The sequence below is a fragment of the Colias eurytheme genome, chromosome 6 (assembly GCF_061535395.1).
Source record: "Colias eurytheme isolate Ceu_HAF_F1 chromosome 6, ilColEury1 Martin Lab GWU primary, whole genome shotgun sequence".
In the NCBI taxonomy this organism is placed as follows: Eukaryota; Metazoa; Arthropoda; class Insecta; order Lepidoptera; family Pieridae; genus Colias; species Colias eurytheme.
Genome location: NC_142985.1, coordinates 3,665,892 through 3,692,439, shown reverse-complemented (window position 1 = coordinate 3,692,439; position 26,548 = coordinate 3,665,892). Strand labels below are relative to the sequence as shown.

The 26,548-nt window shown below is 31.4% G+C and overlaps 1 protein-coding gene across 4 annotated transcripts in view; it reads left to right on the top strand.

Annotated features, from left to right (window-relative positions):
* The first annotated feature begins 225 nt into the window (after positions 1-225).
* The window catches only part of Cda5 (Chitin deacetylase-like 5), a 79,020-nt gene continuing 52,697 nt past the window's right edge, over positions 226-26,548 (top strand). For all 4 annotated transcript variants that reach the window (XM_090102557.1, XM_090102555.1, XM_090102556.1 and 1 more), the window contains exon 1: positions 226-384. In XM_090102557.1, the coding sequence (XP_089958683.1) occupies positions 327-384 (58 nt within the window). In that variant the 5' untranslated portion in view covers positions 226-326. The remainder of the gene's footprint in view (positions 385-26,548) is intronic.

Sequence of the window (26,548 nt, the reverse complement as noted above, 5' to 3'; positions counted from 1 at the left end):
TTAAATCATACTAGTAAATAACGTAAAATTCTCTATTCCATCCAAATACCACTTCCCCGAAACCAGCTCTCTTACAATGTTATACCCGCAAGAACGGACCCTAACAACATTACAAAAAGTAACTCCAATACCACAAAACGTAGCATTCAAGATCTGAACAACATCCTGAAAGTACTATCCCTGACATTTGTCCGCCCCACCAAGCCAACGAGGCACAGCCGCGCGACCGGCCACCACAGAGCAAGTAATATACCGGCCACTGTGGTGCGCTGACTTCCCGCGATACAACGCGTGATGCGGTAGTGAGTGAAGTGACTGTGTGTGCTATGGGCTCTTTTACGTACTTCAGCGCAGGCGCGCTGTTCACATTGGTTATATTGACAGGTGAGACAATTTGAACACGAAAGGAAAGATACTTGGAAATTGTTCGGAATTTGAACGTGTTTTCTTTTTTAATTTTCCGTAGCTGTCACATTGTTAGTTGTAAGTTTATTTATTTTTTTATAAAATTTATGTGTTAACAGTATTCTTTTAAAAAAAAAATTTCAATTGAGAATGGAATTAAATCAGCGTTCGATTGTAAGAAGTATGAAGTGACGTTCAAAGGCTGCGGAAATAAATTAATAGGTAGATCGATCAGGGAAAGTTAAATGTTGTTATTAGTATATCACGCATGATAAGTCAATTTGATTGATTGGTATTTTTAAGGAATTCGCATTTTAATTTATCGGTTTATTTAATTTACGATATTCACTAAATATTTAATAATTAATCGCTCCTAAAGAATCGTACAAGGAACAAAAACGAAAGGCTTATATAAGTTAGATAGTTGTAATTAATATGCATACGATAAAAGTTTAAAATAAACGTTTATAGTTGCGAATAATAAGCAGTTTTTGTTTCTAATTATTTTTTCATCAAACATAATACGCGACAAGTCGAATTTCTCATGTCAACAATGTACTTTCTTTCGCTCTTGCGTAATTTGTCTAGCGAAGTTTGGATGTTTTAATTATATTTCACCAAATCATTCTTTTACAAAACGTCTGTGCAAAAAGTCTCAGTTGTTATTATTTATGTAAATGTATGCAACGTTTGATGTTTGTTTATTAAAGATTGTCTGAGTTAACTTGAACCATATTGACACCAAACGAAGCCGAAATAGAAATGCTGTTTGATATTGACGTGATATTTTCTAAACTCGTTTTTTATTTTTATTATGATCGAACTCATAAATGCGATTCGTTTCTTCGTAAGCTTTCCTCTTAATGCAATCGTTAAAAATAAAAGTATGTTTAACTGTAGTGAGGCTTTAAAGTGTATTATGGTGAGACATAATTTCTCCATTAGAAATGTACACAATGAAAAATTCGCACTTTAGAGCTATAAAAAATAAAATGATACAATTTTGAATGACATTGAGAACAATGGAAGTCATAGAAAGGGATACTTGTAATTCACGTTTATTTGGCACTTTTACTAATGCCGTGCTAAACAAAACCCAATTAAGTTCGCTTATCCCATTAATTCTCTTGTCACTTTCGTTCTATGGTCGCACAATGATAGTTATGGGAAAAATCACAGCAAAACACCTTGGTTTTCTCATGCGATTAATTAGCCAAAGTATTTTGAAACACGCACGTTAATTGTTCTATTGCAAGCGGTCAGACATTGAAATTGATGTTGAGTAACAAGCGTTAACGTCTATTTCGGGAATGTGGTAGTTTAATGTGTATTAATAAACTGAGGTTGCTGTAAATATAGATTTAAATTACTGTTGTAAATTTTAAAATTTCATAATTTTAGTTAGGTATAGTTTGGACGTTAACTTGCACTTAAAAATTTTATAATTTTCTTTGTATGAATGTTATATTTAAATGTTAGATTAATTTTTTATTTAGAATAGATATGTACTGATCGCAGGAAAATTTAATTCATCTCTTTATATATTTTGTTATGTTGAATTATTTTACTGACTATTTCAGAATATTTAAGAATGTACATACCATAGAAAATATTATTGCATTTCATTTATTGCTTTATCCAAATAAAACTGACAATGTCGTACTAAATATAAGTTTATGAAATCTTAATTAACATTTTACTCTATCTTAAGTAGAGTTAGCGAACGAGCGTCTTTTAGGTAATAATAAATAAATAATACCTGACTTATTTATCCTGTTAAATTTTGAAATAAATGTGGAAAAGTTTTAATAAGTGTGTAATGTTTTCAAAGTGATAATTATATTCAGTTATCGAAATATAAACATTCATTACACATCTTGTAAATGTCTTTAGGTCATTGCGCGATGTTTAGTCACAATATTGCTGGATGATGGATGATATTTTGCATCTTTATAATATTTAATTAATATTACTAAATAGTCTATAGTAGGCCGCGCCTTCTCGCGTTGAATACTAATCTAGTGGTATAATAGAGTCAGTAGAGTATGGTAAATTAGGATTTTAAATAAGTTCAGATTATGAGGTCAATATGCATTAACATTTATATCTACTTGTGTTACTTGTTTTATAAATCCGAATGTTTTGATGGATGGTTGTATCCAGGATCAGTTTTAGTCAATCACGCCTAAACTATTCATCGGAGTTTATAGAGATTTATTCTGGTGTAGTTTATGTATCAGAATAACGCATAAACTATAGAAAACTTTTGCACGTTGTTTGAGCTTAACAGTGGGCCCAGGAAGTATCGGCAGGAATCGTTAGCTACAGTAAAATATAGGTTGAGATCTAGGATATTAACCAGATCACGAGTATACTCTAAAACTTAGTACTTTGTTACATAAGTATAGAATAAGACATGCATGTATGCAATGTTAGATTAAATATGTAAACTGTAATTTTTATTGTTTATAGATCATAAAAAATATATTTCCTTATTACAATATATTCTTTACTTTTATTATTTGAACACTTTTGTTTTCTAATCTTGTTTCCAGCCTTTGAAGGTCGAAATCGAAATTAATTATAAGTAGTTAAATGTTTATTTAAATAGAATATACATATTGATGTCTTACCGAATTGGGACAAGATTTTTATAGAATATAGATGTGAATGACATTAAGGCTGCAGTCTAGCAAAATTGCGTTTTCAACAAGTTATTTGACAATTTTTTCCCGGCTAATGAAATGATAAACTGAATTTTTTTTTCTTGTTTATCAATTAGTGTTATATACGCAATGCGCGTGAATTTTTTCACATTTATAAAGTTACTTTATGTTACCTTAATCAGGCCTTCAAGATAAGTCTCTTTCCCCCAAAATCATTTCGAGCTAAGTTTGTGCACTCACTACGTTGCAACCGATTACAATTTACACAATCTGATCAGCGCATTATTATCCTTATATAGTCGTTATTAAAAACTGCTGAATACAATTGCCGAAAAACTTATGATTTTCTTAATTAGAGCGTTATAAATTCATTAAATTTCCCATTTTTTGCCTTACAAAATCGATTGATAAATACTGCTAAAAGTTATTTTTTCCATTAATTTATTCGAGTTGGTTGAAGACCAATGAGTATTAATCCTTTAATAATTTTTTTTTTTGAATTTTGATAATTCTTTAAATATTAAAAAAATATTTAAAATAATAAGGAAAAATCCTAGCGAATTTCTTTAGTCGCGCTCCTTGGGCCGGAGCGTTCTGACGTGTGCTCTACGCTCGATTTTCCATCATACCGAAGTGAAAGTTGCTCTACTTCATTAAATTTAATATTTTTGTTAATTGATTATTTTAATCTTAGTTTTGTGCAAATATTCGTATTTTTAAACATTTGATTTCGATATGGAAAATAAACGAAAAAAATACGCGTGTTATGTTGTAGTTAATGAAACCAAATAGATTGCAAAGGTGATTGGCAACAATTTCTTTATTTTACGGGGTGTCAGTAAAGGGATGTATATTTCTTTAAAACTAAAGTAAGCTCATAAATTTTCTTATAATATAATTTTTTTGAAGTTCCAAAAATGTTTATTTTTCGTTTGAGAAATACGAAATATAATATAAACTTGTATTGAGAACTTGAACTTCCCAAGTTCATCCGGGGAAATCCCCATACGGGGAAAATGATTTGTTTACTCCAAAATTGATCCGAGGTGTTTTAATTTCTTCTTCTAGTCATTTTCAACGTAGCGGCATGTTGTTTGATTATTAATTTTGTAACTTAAATACAGGATGTTGGTTTTATATTCTGATCTTACAGACGCGCTGACAAATTTAGTCCACCATTTCTAGTTTAGTCTACCAACTCTAAGTACCAATATTAAAACGAATGGATTATCATCACATCATCAAAATTCAGTGGGGTTGAGAACTAAACAAACAGAAGTAACAGAGACGCGAAGAATAAAAAAAGAGGACGAAAACGATAATTCGTTGATGCTTTCCCTTTTCGACGTATTGTTAGGGTACATCACCAATCTGCAAAAAACAAAACTGATGATTCCCAATTGCTGATTAAAAATGAAAAACAAATAATCGACAACAGTGGTGAAAATTTGCTGATCACTATGAAACATCCTTCAGTGGTAGCAGATTTACTCATTTAAAATGTATCGGTGAACAGCGTAAAGGAGAGGAGGACAGGAAAACATTATGAATGTGGATGGTGGATTGTATACAGGGTATAATCGATAAGTATGTGCAGGCGATTATGACGTTATTATTGCAGGTATCAAAAAACTTAAAACTGATATCGAAATTACTTTACCTAATGAGCAAAATGACAATAATAACTTTTTAAAAGTATAACGAGAAATATCTAAAAAATTTACTTTATACACTCCCATATCAAAAAGGGAAAATGGGACTAGTAGAAGTTAAAATGTCTAATTCCGGCAAAAGACATGAATGCGGAAGATGCGGTTAAAAAAAAATTTAATATTTGAAATACAATGCAAAAAATAACACTTTTGTCATAGATAAGAATCATGACTATTTTTTCCAAATTCAGGGACAACTAAACGTTGCAGAAGCAGAAGTAAGTGTTTGCTGTTTGGACTGGAGTGAATCATTCGTTAAAAATAGAATATATAAAATAGAATATATAAAAAAAGTATGTAACGTTTAGGCAAAATAAAATGATGGACCATTATTGGATTCTACATAAATTGCCTACTGTCAGAATTGATTGATTCGAGACTTCAGCATTCGATGCCCATCAAGGATCCATCCTATATCATTCAAGCGATTGAAAAAAAAGAGATAAATCCAGTGCAACCGATAAAGCATCGGGATGCTAGCAAAAGATTTATGAGGTTTATCAATATAAATCTATATATGTATTATACATAATATAATAAATCTGTAGAAGACGCGAAGACTGACATCCGCGCGGACGGAGTCGCGGGCGGAAGCTAGTCAGAAATAAATATCTTTTGTTTTCATTTGCGTATTTTTCTATTTTATAATTTTTTAACACAAACATTACATTTTTTTTATTAAATACAAAATTTGTTTATCCGTTTTATTAGTTAAACTGAACAACTTTCACTAAGAAACTTAGGTCGAAAAAAATGTATAGAGTTATGCATTTTGTATGGAAAGCTTATTTTTTTTATATTTCGTCCAAATTTCTTTGTAAAAGTTGATCAGTTATATAAACATGAAGTTGAAGATATCAATAGAAAGTATTCGCAAATTTTGTGTACTGATAAAAAAAAATCACCCGGTGTAATTTTCACGAAAATTGTTTCAAATTGTCATTTTTGTACTTATTACGAATATTAAATTATACGAATGATTTAATTTTTAAAAATTAAGTGGAGCAACTTTCCCTTAGTACATTTGTATTATTTACATATAGGATGACAGGATGCATTTGTTTGCACTACTAGACCAAGCCCTTAAGTGGCTTAAGATTTTGTTCCATATGCTATTATCAACAGTAGCTAGTATTAGGTACATGCATTGATATTTATTTTGACGGTAGGTTCTCTAATCTACTCTTGAGTCAAATTATTATGAAGAATATCGACTCATAAGTTAAACAGTTCTAAGATACCATATCATCATTATCATTATCAGCCTATATTTGTCCACTGCTGGACATAGGCCTCAGTCATGGCACGCCACTGAGCCCGGTGGTTTGCTCGTTGTCGCCAGAATAAGATACCATACATTTATATTTAAATACGGTCTTCTTGTAGACACTAAATCTCTATATAGATTGACGATTTTGCAATTTTTTTGGACATTCAGTGAAGTCACGGTTATTGTTACGGATATATATATACAAAGGTAACAATATGTCAACAGTTAGACCAAATCGGGTCGTTTGTAAGCCGTTATTGTTATGCAAACGGTTTTTCAATTTGTATGTGATCGAAATCGTGGCTCGTGCGCGTGAACGCTTTCTATGATTTTGTTATTGTAAATAGTCCTTTTCCTTTCATATTCACTTTTAAAAGTTGTTTAATGGCATAATTTCATGTGAAATTAAAGAAAAATAGTAAGTGTATGTAAGAAACTTTCGGCAAAAGAAATGCTCTACATAAAAACAGTTAGTGAGTTCATAAGACATTCACACGTAGGTATACAAAAAGGAAATTCGACGAACATTGTATGGAGTGAGATAGAACAACATTTTAATGTAATAAATATATAAGTACTGTTTTTCTTGTAAGAAACCTATGTATTACGCTATATATTAAGTTTTACAAAGAATCATGCATTAGCATTATTGAATTTAAAAATACGGTTTACCTTCAACCCTAATTGATTTGTTCACAATTTTGCCACATGAGTAGTTTTCTAAGACAGAAGCTATATTGTTTACTATTTGAGTAAATTAAAAGGTCATGTTTAAAAAAGGTCGTTTATTTTATAGGTATCGCAATTGAGTATAATTGCAGATTGAAGAAATTAAACGACATAAAATATAATACAATATTATATTTTAGCGGAAAGGTATAATGAGGTTATAAATTACATACTTATGTACTTTAAGGTCATATATATAAGTACATTTAGTTTTAATTGGCATCACTCTATCTATATTATATATCGTATCGGAATGTATCGTATATACGTAAGATATAGTTCTTAGAGATATAATTTACAAATAATTGGTTCTAAAGCAAAACGAATGAAAAATGTCGGCCAAGGCTTTACTATTTCACAAGAACATTATATATTCTGTCCGTGTCCGCTGTCAGTTAGGTCTTAGAACAAAAGATCTAGGTATTTGTGACGAAACTAAATACAAATGTGTTCAATTCTTAAACTACCTTATTGATTACGAAAGCGCTTAATTGACTTCCAAGGTCATTGAATTTTTTTTTCTTTTGATATCTGTATTACCTTTATGCTGATGTTTTTAAAATAATAAGAGGGCAGGCATTTTATCCTGATTACGCCTGATGATACCGAAGTATAGAAAGTTCAGCATGCTTGCCTAGAGAGATAGAGCATATTTGATTTTGTCTTAAAATGGCCCAAATAATGATTACAGATATAGGAAATTCCATTCTATCGTACACTGAATCAAAAATGTTATGTTTTGTTTTCAATTTCTGAGAAGTAACTTTAATATATACAATTTTGGATAAAATATTCGTTATAATTTATTCGCAACTTTATTTAAATTTATCTTAAACAAATAGACCAGCAAATAATGCTAATTTACTTATTAATTTATCTATTTTCTCGCATAAATTACTATTGCTATGAATTATTATAATTTACATTCTAATTAGGCTAATTCAAATACAGTAGCTGATCATTTTATAATGTGATTATAATGCTGTAGTTGTTAAGCCTTGACCAACAGAACATATTCCGTACATATTCATCACTAGCTTTCCACCCGCAGCTTCGCCCGCGCAGTCAAAGAAAAACCCGCATAGTTCCCGTTCCCGTGGAATATCCGGGATAAAAACCTATCCTATTTCCCGGGGTAAAAAGTAGCCTATGTCCTTTCTCGGGTATCAAAATATCTCTATACCAAATTTCACGCAAATTAGTTCAGTAGTTAAGGCGTGATTGAGTAACAGACAGACAGACAGAGTTACTTTAGAATTTATAATATTAGTATGGATAGCTATCGCGATAATTTCCTATAGTACGTAGTTTTTAAAATAACAGCATGCACATTTTTTCTGAATGCACTATTAAGTTAAATCAAAGTTTACTTTATATTATAATAATATTTATGAGAACATAAATAGCATCACATTAAAAACGAAGGCTTTATCGTATTTCATGCATGCAGTGACATTGTGATATTAAATTTAAAATTTTAATTTGATTGACATACTCTTCGCTCATGGCTTAGCGGATTATCCGATTATGTTGCTATTGGATTACTATAAACGACTCCTAATGTGATTTAACATAATAATATAATATAGCCTTTTATTCCTAAACATAGGGTTACAAGAGGTCCCTAAGTTCGGTGTGCCTTTTGGCATAGGCCTCCTCCAATTCTTTCCAATGTAACCTGTCCCTTGCTACTCTCATCCAAAATGGTCCCGCAGTCTGTTTCAAGTCATCTTCCCATCTTCTGACTTGACGACCCCTGCTTCTTTTGCCGTCTCTTGGTAGCCAGAGAGTGACTTGTTTGCTCCATTTGTTAATAGGATGGCGTAGCAAATGACCTGTCCATCTCCATTTTTGGGTGTCTATCCGGGTAAGTATATCTGTGAGCTTTGTTTTTTTCCTTATGTCTGTGTTCCTGACTCTGTCTTTAATTTTCAACCCTAGCATGCTTCGTTCCATGGCACGTTGACATTTTATAAGCTTCTCTCTGTGGTAGTGTGTTGTCGACCAGGTTTCGCAGCCATAAGAGAGAACTGGGAGAATACAGGTGTCGAACGTTTTCTTTTTTATATGATTGTCCAGTACCCTACTTTTCATTATTTCCTTCATCGACCAGTATTTTCTCCATCCTTGGGCTATTCGTCTGTTAATTTCTTTTGTCATATCATCTGAAGGGGAAATTATCTGTCCTAAGTAAATATATTCTTTGACATATTCAATCCTTTTGCCATCTACCATAACGTCTAGTTCACTAGAGTTTGACATTAATTTTGTTTTACTGGCATTGATTTCCAGGCCAACTTCTCTGCTTGCATCTGCAAGGCTCTGCATCATTAGTTGCAATGTTTCAGGGTCTTCTTCTATAAGCACCAGATCATCGGCGAATCTTAGGTGATTTAGGCGAGCTCCATTAATATTCACACCTAAGTGGTCCCAGTTAAGCTGTCTAAAGATGTGCTCGAGTACAGCGTTAAATAACGTAGGAGAGAGAGGGTCGCCTTGTCGCACGCCCTTTTGAATAGGGAATGGTTCTCCTGTAGATTCCAGTTTAATACAGGCCTTGCTAGATGTGTATAAACTGTTAAGCAATTCTATGTAACTGCTCTGGACCCCTTGTTGTTCAAGGCTGCGCCAAATGTAGTGGTGCCTGAGGCTGTCGAATGCCTTTGAGTAGTCTATAAATGCCAAGTACAGTTGTTTGTTGTATTCGTTATACTTTTGTAGCAGCTGCTTTAGTGTGTGTATGTGATCCAATGTGCTGAATTTCCCCCTAAATCCCGCCTGCTCCACAGGTTGGCTCTCGTTCAGCGTTGGTGATATCCTTTCCAGGATGACTTTAGCAAACACCTTGTATATGCTGGATATAAGAGAGATAGGCCTGTAATTCTCAATCTCGTCTCTAGGGCCTTTTTTATGTAAAAGAATTATGTGACACTTGGTCCATTCTTCCGGGATTTGTCTTGTTTGTAGTATTTCATTGAAAAGTTTTGCCAGCACAGGACTAATTTCCTCTAATGTTCCCTTGAGTAATTCGTTAGGGATCTTGTCCGGCCCTGGGGCTTTCTCGAGTTTTTGGGAATTTATTGCCTTGGTTACCTCTGAGGCCAGTATTTCTGGTACTTCGTCAACTGTATTTCCGTTTGTTTCTTTTGCTTCTAGTATTGGGTCTTTCCCTGGATCAGTATACAGTCGGCGGTAATAGTCCGAAGCTAGTTTTTGTATTGAGAGTCGATTAGTTAAATGAGATTCGCGTTGCTTTAATTTAGGTATCCATTCTTTGCCGTGTTCACTTAGTTGTTTCATAGCCTTTTTTGCTCCTCCTGTTCTTTTTATATTTTCTTCCAAGACTCTATTTCTTTGTTTCTTGCGGTCATCCCTCATATTTTCCTTTATTTTCTTGCTAAGATTCGAAATTTTTTGGCGTCTATCCCTGTCCCCCTTATTTGATATTAGTGCTCTTCTTTCATCTAATAGTTCCATTGTTTCTTTGCTTAAGTAGCTTTCCTTACGCTTTGGTTTGCTGATTAGCATGTCTTTCAGTTTGTTTTGCAATCTCTCGTATTTAATACCAGTTTCTGCGTCAGAAGTAATGATTTCATTGAACGATTCTGTTGTGCGGGGATTGTTATGGTGACTGATTTCAGATATTTTGAGCGGCTCATCATTATTGGCGAGGTTTTTCCTGGATCTTTTGGGTTGGTTTAAACTTAGGCAGCTCCTAACCATACGATGGTCTGTGTTGAAGTTGAGGTTTTTGACTATGTTGGTATCTGAGAACGCACTTGCTTTGTTTGTTAAAATAAAGTCAATTTCAGTTTTGAATTTAGCACCTGGAGAGCACCACGTCCATTTACTTTTAGGATTTTTGAGGAAGCGTGAGTTCATTAGAAAAAGGTTATTTTCCATCATGAATTCTACTAGTTTCTGTCCGTTTTGGCTTCTTTTTCCGTGACCAAACCTTCCGATTACGAATAACTACATACATACTAATAACAATAATTCAATGGGTCACCGTTGATTTAGTTAATATCAGTCTTATATAATAGGTCGAAGTTTACACAATTGTACACATTAACGTCAAACTACAAGGCTGTAATAATGTGGGCGTATATTAAATTTATGGTGTTCTTTAGAATTTTCGAAATAATTGAGAAAGGATTTGTCAATGAGCTTGATATAATAATAAAATAGGAAAACCATTTTGCATTTTTACCGCGGAGTGACAGCCGAAGGATATATTAAATTATGGTAGATTGCAACAAAACTTGATATAAAAATTCAACATACCTACGCAAACTCAATTCGATGACTACAATTTTGTACAAAATATAAATTTTAACATTTGAATTTAATCGCTTATAGTTTATTTTTAATGCGTCGTAAATATTAGAATTATCTTAAAATATTTGTTACGCATGAAATATTAATTTATTATTCCATATTTGTCACCAAGCTTAATACACAAATAACGCCTATTCTTATTCTAATCGTATACGCTCAATTGATCGCAGACGTAACATCACTAAAACTATCGATAGATGTTTCTTTATTTTAATCACCGAGGTATAAAGTTGTTTACAAAATCTTTAATCAGACTGGAGCCGGCCAATTGCATCGAGTTAATTGCTTTTATCGTTCAACTTACGCAACGCGGATTACGGAATAAGTTTTTTCATTGTTTTAACTGACTTTCACGGTCATGAATAGTGGGTGCACTTTCTTCGTGTTCATTGTTTGTAACTGGTCATTAGGCGGTCAGTGACGTAACTGAGGTGTTATTTTGGCAAATCAACTCGGCGACTTTTTGTCTCGAACCGGATGGTTCGATGCTATGCTAATTATTGTTTTTGTAATTTTGCAACGTCACTTTTATGCTTTTAATATCCGTGAATGATTTGAAAAGCTGGGTTGTCCAACCGCGGATATTGTTTACGTTTAAATTGCAGTATAAGAAGCGTGATAAATTCTTTGCATTTATCTGTCTGGTCAATTCGAAGTATATATTTTTGCGGTTTCCATTTTTTTGCAACACGTTTTTTGAGTACCTAGTGACAAAATTAACAAAGTCCACAATACAATGATTAGCAAATAAAACAGATATCCTTAACATTTAATTAGCACTAATGTGAGATTTTTTACCGCACATACGAAACGATTCTTTATTAATACACGAGTATACCGTATAGGTCGTAAAAATTAAATACATACTTATAATCACCAAATACAGACGATGAAGATGATAAAAATAGGTTCTTGAGAACAGTTATTTTTTGCTATAGAGCTCATTAGATTTTGTGAATAATAAGACATATAATTTCCAATTATAATTTATAACTCTTAAAAATGTCATAAATATGTTACTACCATTAAATAAGAATTGTAAGATAAAATTAAACATTACCATTCTATGATAAGACAAAGTTTTTTCAACATCCACAACCGGATGGGCTAGTTGCTATAAAAACAGTGAAACTGAAAGTGTCAAAGTATTTAAAGTGTGTTTAAAAACAAACGTTTCCCTCGTAAATAATATCATAAAGTCCAATATAAGCCATTGCTAATACTTCCACTTGAAGCGAGTGAAAACTGCGCGGCACACACATACATCGGAGAACGTTATGTGTAATTAGTATGTGTGTGTGCGTTAGCTCTCATTTCTGCATAGCAAGACAGTTTGATTGCACTTCTTTGTTTTTTGTACTTCCTTTTAAAAAGTAATGAATTTTCTTTTTGAAATACTGCCCGTGACCACGCTTCTGTTCGAATTATACAAAAGAAAATATGCTCTTGTTTATCTACTTGTTCTTATTACCTATAATAGTACTTTTTCATTCATTGTAATACTTGGAATGAGTAAGGCAAACGTTTCATAAAAAGACGGTGAAATATTATAGTCAGACATTTTTTAGTACTAATTTGAGTCTTATACTGTCTTCAAAGTTACTTTTTTATGACTAAGTTATACACATGTATACTTACTCACACTCTTTCTTATTAAATCGAATGATTATTACGAATGTTGTCCAGTGAACGGCATGGTTTTTACAATTCTGTCAAACTTTCTTTTACATAACATAGGAAATTGGTGAGATTACATCAAAACAAAAGTCATCAATGATAACCGTTAATTATAATTTTAACTTGTCTTTTAACTTTATGGACTATAATTTCTTTATAATTTCATAATACGTTGTATCTTTTCTTTATTTTTAACTCGGTTTTCTTTATGAGTTAATTTTCATAACAAAAAACATAAACGCTGGATTATATAAGTAGTGGCTTAGCCAAACAAAAGAAAAAATACACTTATTCAATGAGTTTATATGGAATTTGTATTAATTATGTACATAAGAGATGATTTAATTTAATATGAATCTCCGTGTTAAATTTTAATATAACCACTTTTTATTTTTGGTTACATTGAAATATTCCGCGTTCAATAAATTCCACTCAAAAACCACTCTATTTAGAACTTTGCATTCATTCATGAATCTTCAAATCGTAGGTCAAGTTATACCAGTGAACGTTTACGATAATCAGATTGCGTAATTTGTTGAGATACGAAAGTCCATTTCTCCGATACATACGAAATGTTGGCGAAACGCGATTTCTACGACATGGCATGGTTGTGTCGAAGTTACGCTTAACATAACCGATCGATAAATCCAAAATATGAAAGGGGAAATTAAAATGAATTCAACAGTTCATTACTTGCAGATCGTGTGTATTACGTTGCATAATGGAGAACTTTTTATTCATATTTTGTTGAGCACGTGCTAGAATATCGTCTTTTTAAATTACAAGCTTTAACCAATCACTATCACTACATAGTATAAAACAAAGTCACTTTCTCTGTAGATATGTCCCTTTGTATGCTTAAATCTTTCAAACTACGCAACGGATTTTGATGCAGTTTTTTTTAATAGATAGAGTGATTCAAGAGGAAGGTTTTAGTATATGATTTATTAGGTTTAAGTCAAAGCGGGCGAAGCCGCGGGCGGTAATCTAGTTGCATATAAAAGCATGTAATTGCAATATCCTTAAAGGACATGGAACTGTAGGTGTTTCTTTGTTAGGAAACTTGTATTGTATGAAAAATATATTTTGGAATTATAGCGTTGCTCTACCGTTAGGAAAATTGTAGCGGAACAACAAACACATTATTCAGAATTTATAGGTTAAACGATTCTAGTCTAATATTGTGTGTCATTGTAATGATATTATTTATACTACTACCTACATAATGTTAGCAGTTATGTGAAATCAGGTTTGTTTTATAAAATTTCTTATGATTTTTTTGTATTTATATATAAAAACTGAAAATATACCGGTTCATTAATTTTTGCAAAGGAAGTAAATAATTAATGATGTATTAAAATTCGTTATTATGGTAATTAAGACAAATAAATATTTCAGAACTCATATACTTACCTGTGGAAATGTAAATTTTTAATTCAGCTAATTTTTAATATGCATTTCTCTCAATGGTCTTCTTAATAGATCGAAATAAAAAAAATATATGTACATTATCTTTAGAATAAAAATAGTTTAATATGAGAAAGTGGCTGTTATTAAAGTAATATATCGAAACCGTAAGTCAATACGTATTAAATTATATTTAAGTGGAAACCAGGCTACTGAAAGTGAGTAATCAATTAGATCGTTACAACAGCGGTTGCGAATGCTTCCATTTCTCACAGACTATGTCTATTTGTACACAGCATTGAAGACTCTGTGGGAATATGCAGATTTATAACCATCTTTTTTGAGAGTAAACGAAGGCTGACTGATGTAATATAAAGATAGGTAGAAAACTGGGATCTGTCACTTTAATAGTTGTCTATGTGAAATACCACAAAACCAGATTAAAGAGAACCCACGCTTAAAGTTAAACCCTGTCTAAAGTTTTTTGTGGTAAGACAGAGTCTTTATGGTTTTTTGAAAATTGAATCCAAAAATGCTAATTCAATTTATAAATAAAAAAGAAAGTTATTTGTCACGTGCCATTTATAAATAAACATTTGTATATTCTTAACATACATTAGTTTCATCAAAGCAAATTAGAAATTAAATTTATTTTGGTCCTTGATAAATTTAATAGATCCTTTTACATTGATATTGAAAATCATGAAAAAGGGAGAATCTCCACTATAAGCTTAGATAGAATAGAAGATATTTTGAATTGTGATGTTCAGTAAATAATAATTACACATACATACAAATAACAAAAACATGTTCATAATACAAATAACAAATGCGGATAAGGTATTGCGGTTAATAGTAAATGAAAGTAAAATTATTATAACTAGCTCTGGATGGAATGACAGTAAATCTTGATATATTAGTGATTTACCTACGTCGTATAAGAACATCCTACAAGATTTATAGTTATTGATATCCAGATGTATTTAAATTGTAATTTTATTTTGAAATATTGATACAAATTGTCCATGTTCTATTTTTTATCTGTATCTGTTTTTTACGCGGGACTTTAATCTGTGCTGTCATTTGGAACGATGTTTAAAAAATTAAAGAAAAAAGTTTCCAATTGTATAACTAATTTGTTTTTTTATTGTTTCAGGTATGTAATCAGCAATATCATAATTAAAAATTACAATAGCAAGGAAGGTTGGGTGCAGAGGATACACGTTATTTCTCACGTCAGAAACCTTCAATTTTGTGTTCATTGTACATAGGCAGTATTCACACAAATGAGTTTATTTTGTAACTCGACTGTTGGCACATTTTCTCAGGCGAAAGGTTAATGGTTTAATTCATGTTTAGATTATCGCTGGGAGACGTTAAGGCGGTTATATTTTTGTTATGAAAGATGGTTTATAGATTTGGTTACATTTTCTTCTGCAGTTATATAGTTTTTTAATGTCTCTTACTTGTGTTGCGCAATTCTAAAACGTTTGTAAAAATTGACTATGAGTAGATAGCGGCTGAATTACGGCTTGTAGTAAATAATGGGTATGTCTATATCAAAACTAAATAATAACAAAAATGATTAAAAATAAATAATAAACATGATTATAAACTTGTTTTCCCTTAAATAAAAAAAAAACTTTGTAATATTAATATATTGTTTATATGGAGAATCGTTCAACAAACTAATATGTGACATCATACTACTAATTTATTCGATGTTTTACCTTATTATTTGCTATTTTACATGGGTAGGTTTTGAATTTATTGGTCTATCAACGAAAATGCTATAAAATTACAGTTTTCTAACTGTATTTTGTGTCATTGTCCTTGTAAAGGATTTGAATGATTTATGAAGTAATTAATTATATGTTATTACTAGCTTTCCACCCGCGGCATCGCCCGCGCAGTCAAAGAAAAACCCGCATAGTCCCGTTCCCGTGGGATTTCCGGGATAAAACCTATCCTATGTCCTTTCTTGGATATCAAAATATCTCTATACCAAATTTCATGCAAATTGGTTCAGTAGTTAAAGCGTGATTGAGTAACAGACAGACAGACAGACAGAGTTACTTTCGCATTTATAATAATATTAGTATGGATTCAGATGTAAAATTTACTAAAATGTAGAGTCGACTTATTACGAATGGTTAGTCTAAATTCTTAAAAAATTAAAGTATGGTTATTTGATATTTTAGTTTGTGTACTCTTATTTATTAATCAAATATTAAATTATTGGTAAGATTGATTCTACCTTAATAGTTATAGTCTGACAATGAATTTTTAGTTAATAGTTACTTATTTCGCCTTTGTTGCAAAAACTAATAGAGGCTGTATTTGATTATAATAATTTGTCAATGGATTGCAATATGGTGCGAATAAATGACAACACAGTTATATGTTTGTGCAAGGTGGTGTCTGGTTTAACGCGGTCATAGCGAGATTAATGATTTATCTTTATTTTAACCCATTGAGCCCCGAACGGCCCGATCGGTCCACGACACAATAGATTTTCTATTGTGTCTGTGATTCCGGGGCCTGAGTTATTAATTATAAATTAAATAAGAGTTAATCTTGTTTTAATCACAAAATATAGAGTAATTTTGATATTAAAATTTTACCAATATTTTTCGGTGGTTGTGAGGTAATCGGGATTTTCTGAGATGAAAAAATGTAGATGAATCAATTTATCGTTAAGTTTATTTTGGTAACTGAACATTTCAACCTGAAAACTACTTATTGGAATTAATGGCGATTTTAATAGTTTGATATTTTTACCTGAATTCCTTTTACATCTAAGCTATCTAATGTTTTCCAATAAACATGTTTCGATTTTTTAATTTAAATTGCAATTAGAATAATCAAAGAGCTAATCGTTTCAAGGCTTAATCACATTAACATAGACACAAAACACATGTACATTGCATATTCTGTATTGTTTGCAAGCTATTAGCCCAACTGTTACACAATAACAAAGGTTCAGAGTGTATGTGATAGCTATATCTTGTAGTTTAGCACTTACATTAGCGTATAATTTACACCAAGAAGTGTCAAGTCAATTTTAAACAGCTACTAAGTATACATTCTTGACAGAGGTCATATCTATTCACAAATACGTTTCCCCTTTTTATGATAAATCAAGTTTGGAACAAAAAAGAAAAAATAATGATCTAATCAGCTGTGTACGACTAAAAACTTGTTGATAAATGTATAATCCTTATAAGTTTTGTTGGAAATATAAATATTGTTAATACATTATAAAGGTAGGTAGGTACCTAAATTCACGTTCTTAGAAAATACTTCACGTATCAAAGTTCATCTATCTACCTATATGATTATCGATGTTTCAATGTTTTTGATTGATCTTTATAGGGAATTCGATCAGTTAAATCTACTCGTAAGAAAATAAACCAACCCACTGTTCATCACTTTAATTCGCAGTAAAGTAAAAGTAACCAATTAATTAGGTAAATGTAAATGACTTGACTTGCCTTGGTTGTATATGGTCAGTCCATTTATAAGTGCCTACATAAGGTTAGTACCGATAAGTTGCTCGTCTTCTCAGTTTCAGGGGCCAAGGTCGATACAAAGAAGGTGTTAGCTGCTGTGACATCATCGTTTGCACAAGCGTGCATATTAACTAGGCAAAAATTCAAATTCCTATATAATATGTGAGGACAAGTTTGCGGTTACTAAACATTGATTTTGGTGGGATTTCGTGGTTCTGTGAAGGCGAGTTATTTTTGATCGTGGTTATGTCGATCGATACTTAAGATTTTGGGATTCCTGCTAATTGATACTGGTTTATATTTTGTTTGCCATTGACTTTATTTAGGAACTCATAACTGTACAGTTAATGTGTAGGTTTATGAATACATGGTAGAGATCCACACATAAGACTATCATCATTCATCACTCTTCATTATATATATGCCTCAAAAAGGCGTATATAAAATGTAGTTATTTTTTGAAGGATTATTTTTACGATTTTATGTAGTATAGCACTGTTTTTATATCACCTTCAGAAATTATAAAACAAGACGTTGTTTGATGATATTCATTCATACAGGAGCTTTCAATGGTTTCGTCTTGTTAAGAACAACATATTGTATGCAAATCTCATTTGTTATTCTATTATTGTAACCAATTTCAACAGGTTATGAAAATTAACATCATTATTTGTATTATTATGATTGTAACGTAATTTTTTCATATAATAGAGTTGTACACATTTGACGATGATGATGGTGATAATGATTTTTACTTTTTCAATAAAATAAATGGTTAATCTTCCTTCATCACAACGTTATCATTTACAGGTTATTACATATTATTAACAGAATAGGCATAACATAGGAAATCTGCATACGAGAGTAAAAGTATTCCACAGAATGACTGTTCTCGCGTCACAAAAAACATAATTACAATAAATACATCCTTTTATTATCACATTATGATTGTAAAAAGCGTGAAATGAAGTTCCCGATCAGTTTGTTCATGTAACTATACTTCAATGCATTTCTCAGCCCATTATCTGTATTGTCTATCTTCCGACTTTGAATCTGGGTAAAGCTTCCTGTTTTTTTCCTTTTATTTCCCTGTTTATCTAATGACAGTTAAGGTATTAAGCTAATTTGGTTTGGTTAATTTGTATAACAGTTCCGTTGATTGAATTCATATTGACAGTCAGCAGACAGCAGTTGAAACTATGGTCTTACCCTACGAAGAATTTGTTGTCGCAGATACTCAATTACCTATGTACTTAACTTTGTATTGAATTATTAGTATGTATTTAGAATTGATTCCCAGCGTCTTGCAGATTATATTATACACGATTAAAGTTCTACGTTGATGGATGCAGTTTTGTGCAATATTGAGATTATAGCAGTTATGAGCTATCTTCAAGTTGATATTCTAAGTTTTTTAATTATTCCTCATGCCTTAGACAATGTAAACGTACCAGCAATTTTATTTAGCAAATTATTGAATACATTATTGCAGTATTCCAGTGAGGCATGTAAAGTGCATTGCAATGTGTACATGCTATAAACTTGTTTCAACAGTAATTAAATGTGGACATATGAATGACTTCCTTTCATCCACTGCGAATTAAGTGTTTTTGTCGCTATGGTTAGCAATTAATCATTGAAAGGCGATTTCCTTTGAGACAGCGTTTTACTTTTATGAAATATACATACATGAGTTCCTTCGTATTTTAGAAGATTTCATGATTTAAATTGATTCTCAATGTTCTGCCTAGTCAAGTTGTTTAAAATTGTATATCGGAATGCATAATACTCTGAGACGACCTGTGCAACATTCTAGCATGATTAACGTGAAAAGATTCCAGAATTTATCTTGACTCCCAATGTTCTGCCTAGTCATGTCGTTTAAAATTGTATATCGGAATGCATAATGGTCTGAGACGAGCCGTGCAACATTCTTGTGAATCAGGAACATCAAGTGTAATCATTATCTTCAATTAATATATTACCAGGATAATCTATAAGTTAAATGTCATTGAGCTCGATAAACGCGAGAATGATTAATTTCTAAAGAGCGACTAAATCAACTCAATTGATGAATTTATTACTAATGCTTTTGATACAGAAAAAGAGACGTGCGCTATCATCGCCAATAAATTTGCGAATGAATTCAGAAACGCAGTTAAAAAAATCTTACCCTCCTGTCCGAATAATCTTCTAAATGATAAACATTACATCAGACCAACCAACGTTAGCTTCTACTTTAAAAAAGCCAACCCTAAAACTATAAAAAAGATTATTTTGAATCTTAATAGCCGAAAGGCGCCTGGTAGCGATGGCATTAGAGTAATAGACGTTAAAAGTATCTCAAGTAAAATAGCAGCTGCCATTTCACATCTTATCAACACTAGTTTTCTGTCAGGAATATATCCTAATGAGTTGAAGCAAAGCTGCGTTCGTCCTATATACAAAAAAGGAAAACAAGCCGACGTAACCAACTATCGACCAATATCCCTTTTGTCGTCTATAGATAAAATCATTGAGAAATTTATAAGTGATCAAATACATCTGTTCTATTCTAAAAATAACGTAATCTGTAATAATCAATATGGTTTTCAACCACGTAAAAGCACCACTTCTCTGCTATCAGATTTTTCGGACACCGTGAACATACACCTGGATAACAAAAAACATGTTTTAGCTCTTTTCATAGACTTTTCTAGGGCTTTTGACACCTTAAATCATAAGTGTCTTATAGCAAAGTTAGAGTCCTCTGGGATCAGGGGTCCAATGTTAAAATGGTGCGAAAATTACGTCAATGATCGATCTTTCTACGTAAAAATCGACGATTCTGTGAGTCGTGTGTTACCTGTTACTGAAGGAACAGCCCAAGGGTCGGTGATCGGTCCCCTCCACTTTATCACTTACGTAAATGACATGAATAACGTTCTTAAGCACTGTACTTCCTACCAATATGCGGATGATACTTGTTTGCTAGTTGCAAATCATAATGTTGAAAATGCTCTTGTTAATCTACAACAGGATTTTGACCGTATAAATAAATGGTGCCACGATAATGGACTTGTTCTTAATGCAGATAAAACCAAACTAGTACATATTCACTCTCCGTATAATAAAACATTGTTCGATGCGAACAATGTGATAATAGCTCATAATCATTATTGTTTGCATCAACATAATGTGCGCAATTGTAACTGTCCAAAAATTGAAACTGTAAGTAGTCATACGTATCTGGGACTTATAATTGACAGAAAGTTTAACTGGCAGCCACATATCAACTCTGTTTGTGATCGACTCCGAGCTATTCTAGCTAATATAAAAATTATTAAAAATAAAATGCCTTTTAAAATTTTGCTAATGCTATATAACGCCCTAGTTAATAATGTTATAAGCTACGGTATAAGTAGCTACGCCCGAACCTTTAAAAGCTATTTGAAGAACATTGAATCACTACAACTAAGAATATTAAAACAAATAGTATCTCCTAAGATTAAAAAATTATGTAAAAAAAGTAATGAAAATCTCTTTCACCATTGTAAAGTTTTGCCGGTAGAATCTTTGTTCCATTACACAATATTAAAAGAACAATTCTTTAACTTTGACCTGCAGAAAAAAATTGATAACGTAATCATTACCCGTCAACAAACTAACCAACGCTTAATCATTCCAAAAATAATTAACATTTATGGTAAAAGAACAACTCGATATTTAGTTCCTCAATTACTAAATAATCTTGATTTGAACCTAAAAAAAAGCATAAATAATAATAATATTAAATCTAAATTAAAATTGCATTTTGTAAACAACCTGTATATTGTATAATGTCATATAATAATTGTCTGTAACTTGTCGCGTGCACACGAGCGCGCTGTGTATTTGTCGTGGATAGATTGCTTTGCATGCCGGACAAATCTTTGTGGTTTTTGGCATGTTCAATTATGTAAAATGTATTTGTTATTGATAAATAAATAAATAAAAAAAAAAATAATAAAAAAATTAAAGTTTTTAATGATAGGCATATCTTGCAGGTGTGTGATATTGACGGAAACCTCGGTTTCGCGTGCATATCACATATTTCTCTAATCACGCAATTACAAGTGAATGTACGGAGGTAGGGCTGCCAAGATAAAATAATATTAATCTAATAGGATTTCATGGTGATTTAACTCCAATATAACAAAAAATTCTAGCATACCGTAAGTGATATTCGCCGTATTTCAGCTACGATCGGATGTTCGTGAGCAAGCATTCGGTACATTTAACACGTACCTAATTAGATTTATTTAAATCCCGTATAAAATACATTCATGTTCCCTGTAATGTAATTAATATTGAAGAAATAAGTATGTTTATTTTCACATAATATATTACATGTTTAACAAAATAATATAAAATTGCCAACCCTATACATAGCACGTGCGTACAATACGCAAGCGATTATGACATTTAAAAGTGTAATAATAAGATCGATTACAGGACAAAGTGCTGACTCTTACTACTAATGAGATGTAATTATTTTATATCTTTTCCTAATCATAAATTGTACTTTATACGAGCGCGTTTTAATAACAAATAACGGTTCAATAATCGCTTCAGTACTTTTAACAATATTAAGGTTAGCTACCTGTATGTATGTTGATATAACTTGGTAAGTTGTACATATAAATATAATCAAATAATATGTTAATATTCTTCATATAAATTGGTTGAAATTATTGTTATTTCCTAAGTACCGGCATTAACAGTTTTACCAATGCTTCTTATTGTTACTAATAATCATTCCTATTAAATATCCTTAAATAATTTCGGATGCATGTAGTATTTCTCTGTAGGTATATTATTATTTACATTTTCAAGTCACACACAGTACCCACATAAGTATTTATTAAAGCTTACATATTCTATGAACTTAATTGAGTAACTAATGTTCAGACATACAGGATATTTACATGACATAACAACATAAGTATGTGTCGCAAAAACTATGATAATGTCAAGACTGCTAAAGGTTGGATCCTTGTGATGTACTATGATATAATATGTTTATTTTGTCGTTATAATATATTCAAAGTTAGTCAAATGCGAGGGTAATTTCATATTTTTTGTGAACGACAAATGTTGCTATTTGAGATATATAATATGCTGTTATTACCGAACAATTTAGGAGACAGTAAAGATAAGAGATTTTATTGACATAAATACGAATGATTTTCTCTTCTTAATTATTATTATACTTGAAATAGCTTCAAAAACAGCTACATAAATATATAAGATATAATTTAATAAAAAAGATAATAATCTCTACGATAATTGTTGAAATATTCCATTGTTCTTTAACTTTATTTGGAGGTTATGTAGAGCTTCAATATACCAGGTAGAAATATTTCTTTGATTTGTGCACCAAGAGTTTATTAATTTATTATAAATTATACACAAGGATATCGATGAGTCAATACATATTTATATTTAAATGATGTGCTTATTCGATAACGTGCCACAACTTTGTAAAAAGATAATAATTAGTAAATTATAATGAAATGCTACCATAAAAATGAGATTTATGAGCCGAGTAGATAATTAGATATAATATCTATATAATAGCAAAATAGCCAATTATATTTTTATTTAAAAACATATTTTTATAGTAAATATTAAAAAAAAGTTTAATTAAACAATCGCCCATAAGAATTTTGCTCTATCTTGCTAAAACATCTGCGTTAGGATGAAATGGGTACAAAAATAATTTGTAAATTCGATTTTTACACAATTTTTATTATGAAGTGAAATATAACTGAAGGTAAAAGTATAAACAAATGACGGTTTGTCATATACATATTAAAATTAGTACTAACTTGTTTTGTATTGTCATTTGTTCATCTAAATTGACGTAATGAATAGACAATGTAATAGCAATAAACCTTTAGTAAATTATACATGCCCTATGTAGTAATGAGGTAAGCTTGAAAGCATAGAAATATTATGTTGCAATACGACCCTTAGAAGTTGTCTAAGCTATGTAAATGATTCGATATCATCTCCTTTATTTAAAGGCAATAAAGTTTACTTTCGGATGCTTTTAAATGATTTATTTGATTTTAAATAAATATTTACGAATGTAAAAGTTTCAATTCTTTGTAAGCTAATATCCAAAAACCCATTTAAGGGTGAATGACTTTACCCTTTGGAATGATATCATCAAGCCAAAAAGGGCTTAGTGCAAGTAAGTATAAAAAGATTAAATTTCTTTTAGTGTCAATAAATTAAAAACTGTTGGTTCAGTCACAGATATTATAATAAGTTCAGTGAATTTGTTGTTCAGTTAATTAATTCAAATCAACGTTTATTTTGTAATAGCTTTTTCGGTATTTTGTAAGGATATTCATTTACACTAACTTAGACAAACAGATTTGATGTCACAATTCATCACTCGTGGCCTCGCTAGTCGCTACCGAACAAATCGAATAACACAGAGGTTTGCCTTTATCTATTTTTTTGCTTATTTTAAACCGTAAATAATCCATGACATATTGAAAAATCTTAATACTATTATAAAGGCGAAAGTTTGTAAGGATGTATGGATGTATGGATATATGGATGTTTGTTACTCTTTCACGTAAAAACTACTGAACCGATTACAATGAAATTTAGCACACATATAGAGGGTAACTTGGATTAACACATAGGATAGGTTTTATCTCGGAAATCCCACGGGAACGGGAACTATGCGGGTTTTCCTTTGAAAACGCGGGCGAAGCCGCGGGCGGAAATCTAGTGTTTACTAATGTACGTATGTAACTCTTTTGTTAAAACTCTTATTACAAACATAATAAAAACAATAAGGATTTTTTATATATTTTAAGCAGGTACCTAATAAAATTAAGGACTGTTAATCTATACTAATATTATAAAGAGGAAAGGTTTGTATGTATGTATCTATGTATGTATGTATGGTTTTCACGCATAAACTACTGGACCGATGTTGATGAAATTTGGCACAGATAATCCTTAGACCCTGAGAAAGAACATAGGCTACCTTTTATTGCGAAATATGTACCACGGGCGAAGCCGGGGCGGACCGCTAGTTATCTAAATAAAGAAATAATTCACCAATTAAAAATAAATGAAATAGAAATCCCGTAGACAGCTGGTATGACACATGCAATAATATCTAAATGTTGTTGAACTCTATAAAATCCAGTTTGACGAAAACCTGCCATACCTGTGATACCAGTCTGTTTTGGTGAATCGTACGAAAATCACGTGAAGGAAAACGAAAGTGATTCCCGATCATTGCTTTCAATTTCATTTAAGTTTACAATTACGCGTAATAGCGGCTATTTACAAGTTTGCATGACTTGCAAATATTCTATTAAAGGTTAACAAGTAACTAGATGACCACAATCCAGAAAAATATTATCGATTATTCGTTGATGTCTCATATAAATGTTTTCCCTAAATAGTATACTTAGGTACCTACTTAAGATAGGTACAGCATTGATTTGGTATGCGATTATCTTATAATTGTTTATCGCAAATATGCCTTCCTCTACCTACAGGACACAAATATTATGCATATCGGAATAACGACAGTTCGTCGCCCTATGTTGATTTTAAAAACATTATAAGGACAATTCTTATTTTGCGGTCATTATCCTCGCAATGAGATCATTTTTAGAAGGAAGTTGATTGTGTTTTTATATATTTTGATTTGTAAAAATACATTTTATGTACTCAAAATAGATATCCAACAGTATCGCAGTATAATTTAAGATCTTTTATTTAAAAAAATGTGTGACAGTGTGCGTGTACTAGTGTACACACGTAAGAAGTGAAACTTCTTTATGACCTTATTTTTCAAAAAATAATTTACTATATGCAACTTTACAGAAATACGTCGAATCACGCGTGGTAGGGATAAGAAAAAGATGGCGCGTAACGGAAAAATGTTACGCGTAACGAGAAAATGTTACACTAAATTTTTTTTAAACCCCGATAAAGAAGTTTCACTTCAAAAATATAATAAAATGATAGAATAAAATATACGTAACATTATAAAAAACATTAGGTAGAGTTATGTATGAATAGAAAAGTTTGAATAAGGAAATTATATGAATTCATTGCCATAGCAAGGATTTCCTCACCACCATGTATGGAGGCATATTATAATGCATTGTGTTACTTAGGTCTGTATTCACAGTTCACATCCGCTCGCGTAATCAAACCAGAGACTGATTAATTACCTTATTAATAACTCTTCCCGCCAAACGGCCATTGTTCCGCCATCTTGAATTGCAGTTGTCATCAGAGAAAACAGATTATGTAACGCTATAATCTCCACCGTAAATATTTTGATAATGTAAATGAACTAGTTTTTTCTCGCTTATTGCGCTATGTCATAAAAATATTATTACATTTATCGTGGAATTTTGGTTGAAGGTGTGATGAAAGCGGCCGTATAAAGGGCTTGATGTGTCTACTTTTATGTATACTGACGAATAATTGCACACCGTAATAGCATATAAATGTTTGTTTTTATTTTTTAACACATATTTCACGCCTTTATCGTTGAATACTTTCGTTTTAATATTTCAACATTATGTAGTTAAGTAGTAAGGAAATGAAGAAAACATTCAAAGTTACGCTTAACTCAAGATAAGCGTCACTTTGAATACGTCCCTTCAGCCGCGGCAGTACACATTAAGCTTTTACATTAACCTTAATTATTAATTAAGTTAATAAATATCTTTGAAATCATATTTGATTCCCATTTAACCAATTATTGTACGGTTATTCGCCATATTACTCATACAACCGTTATAAAAGGAAACATATTGA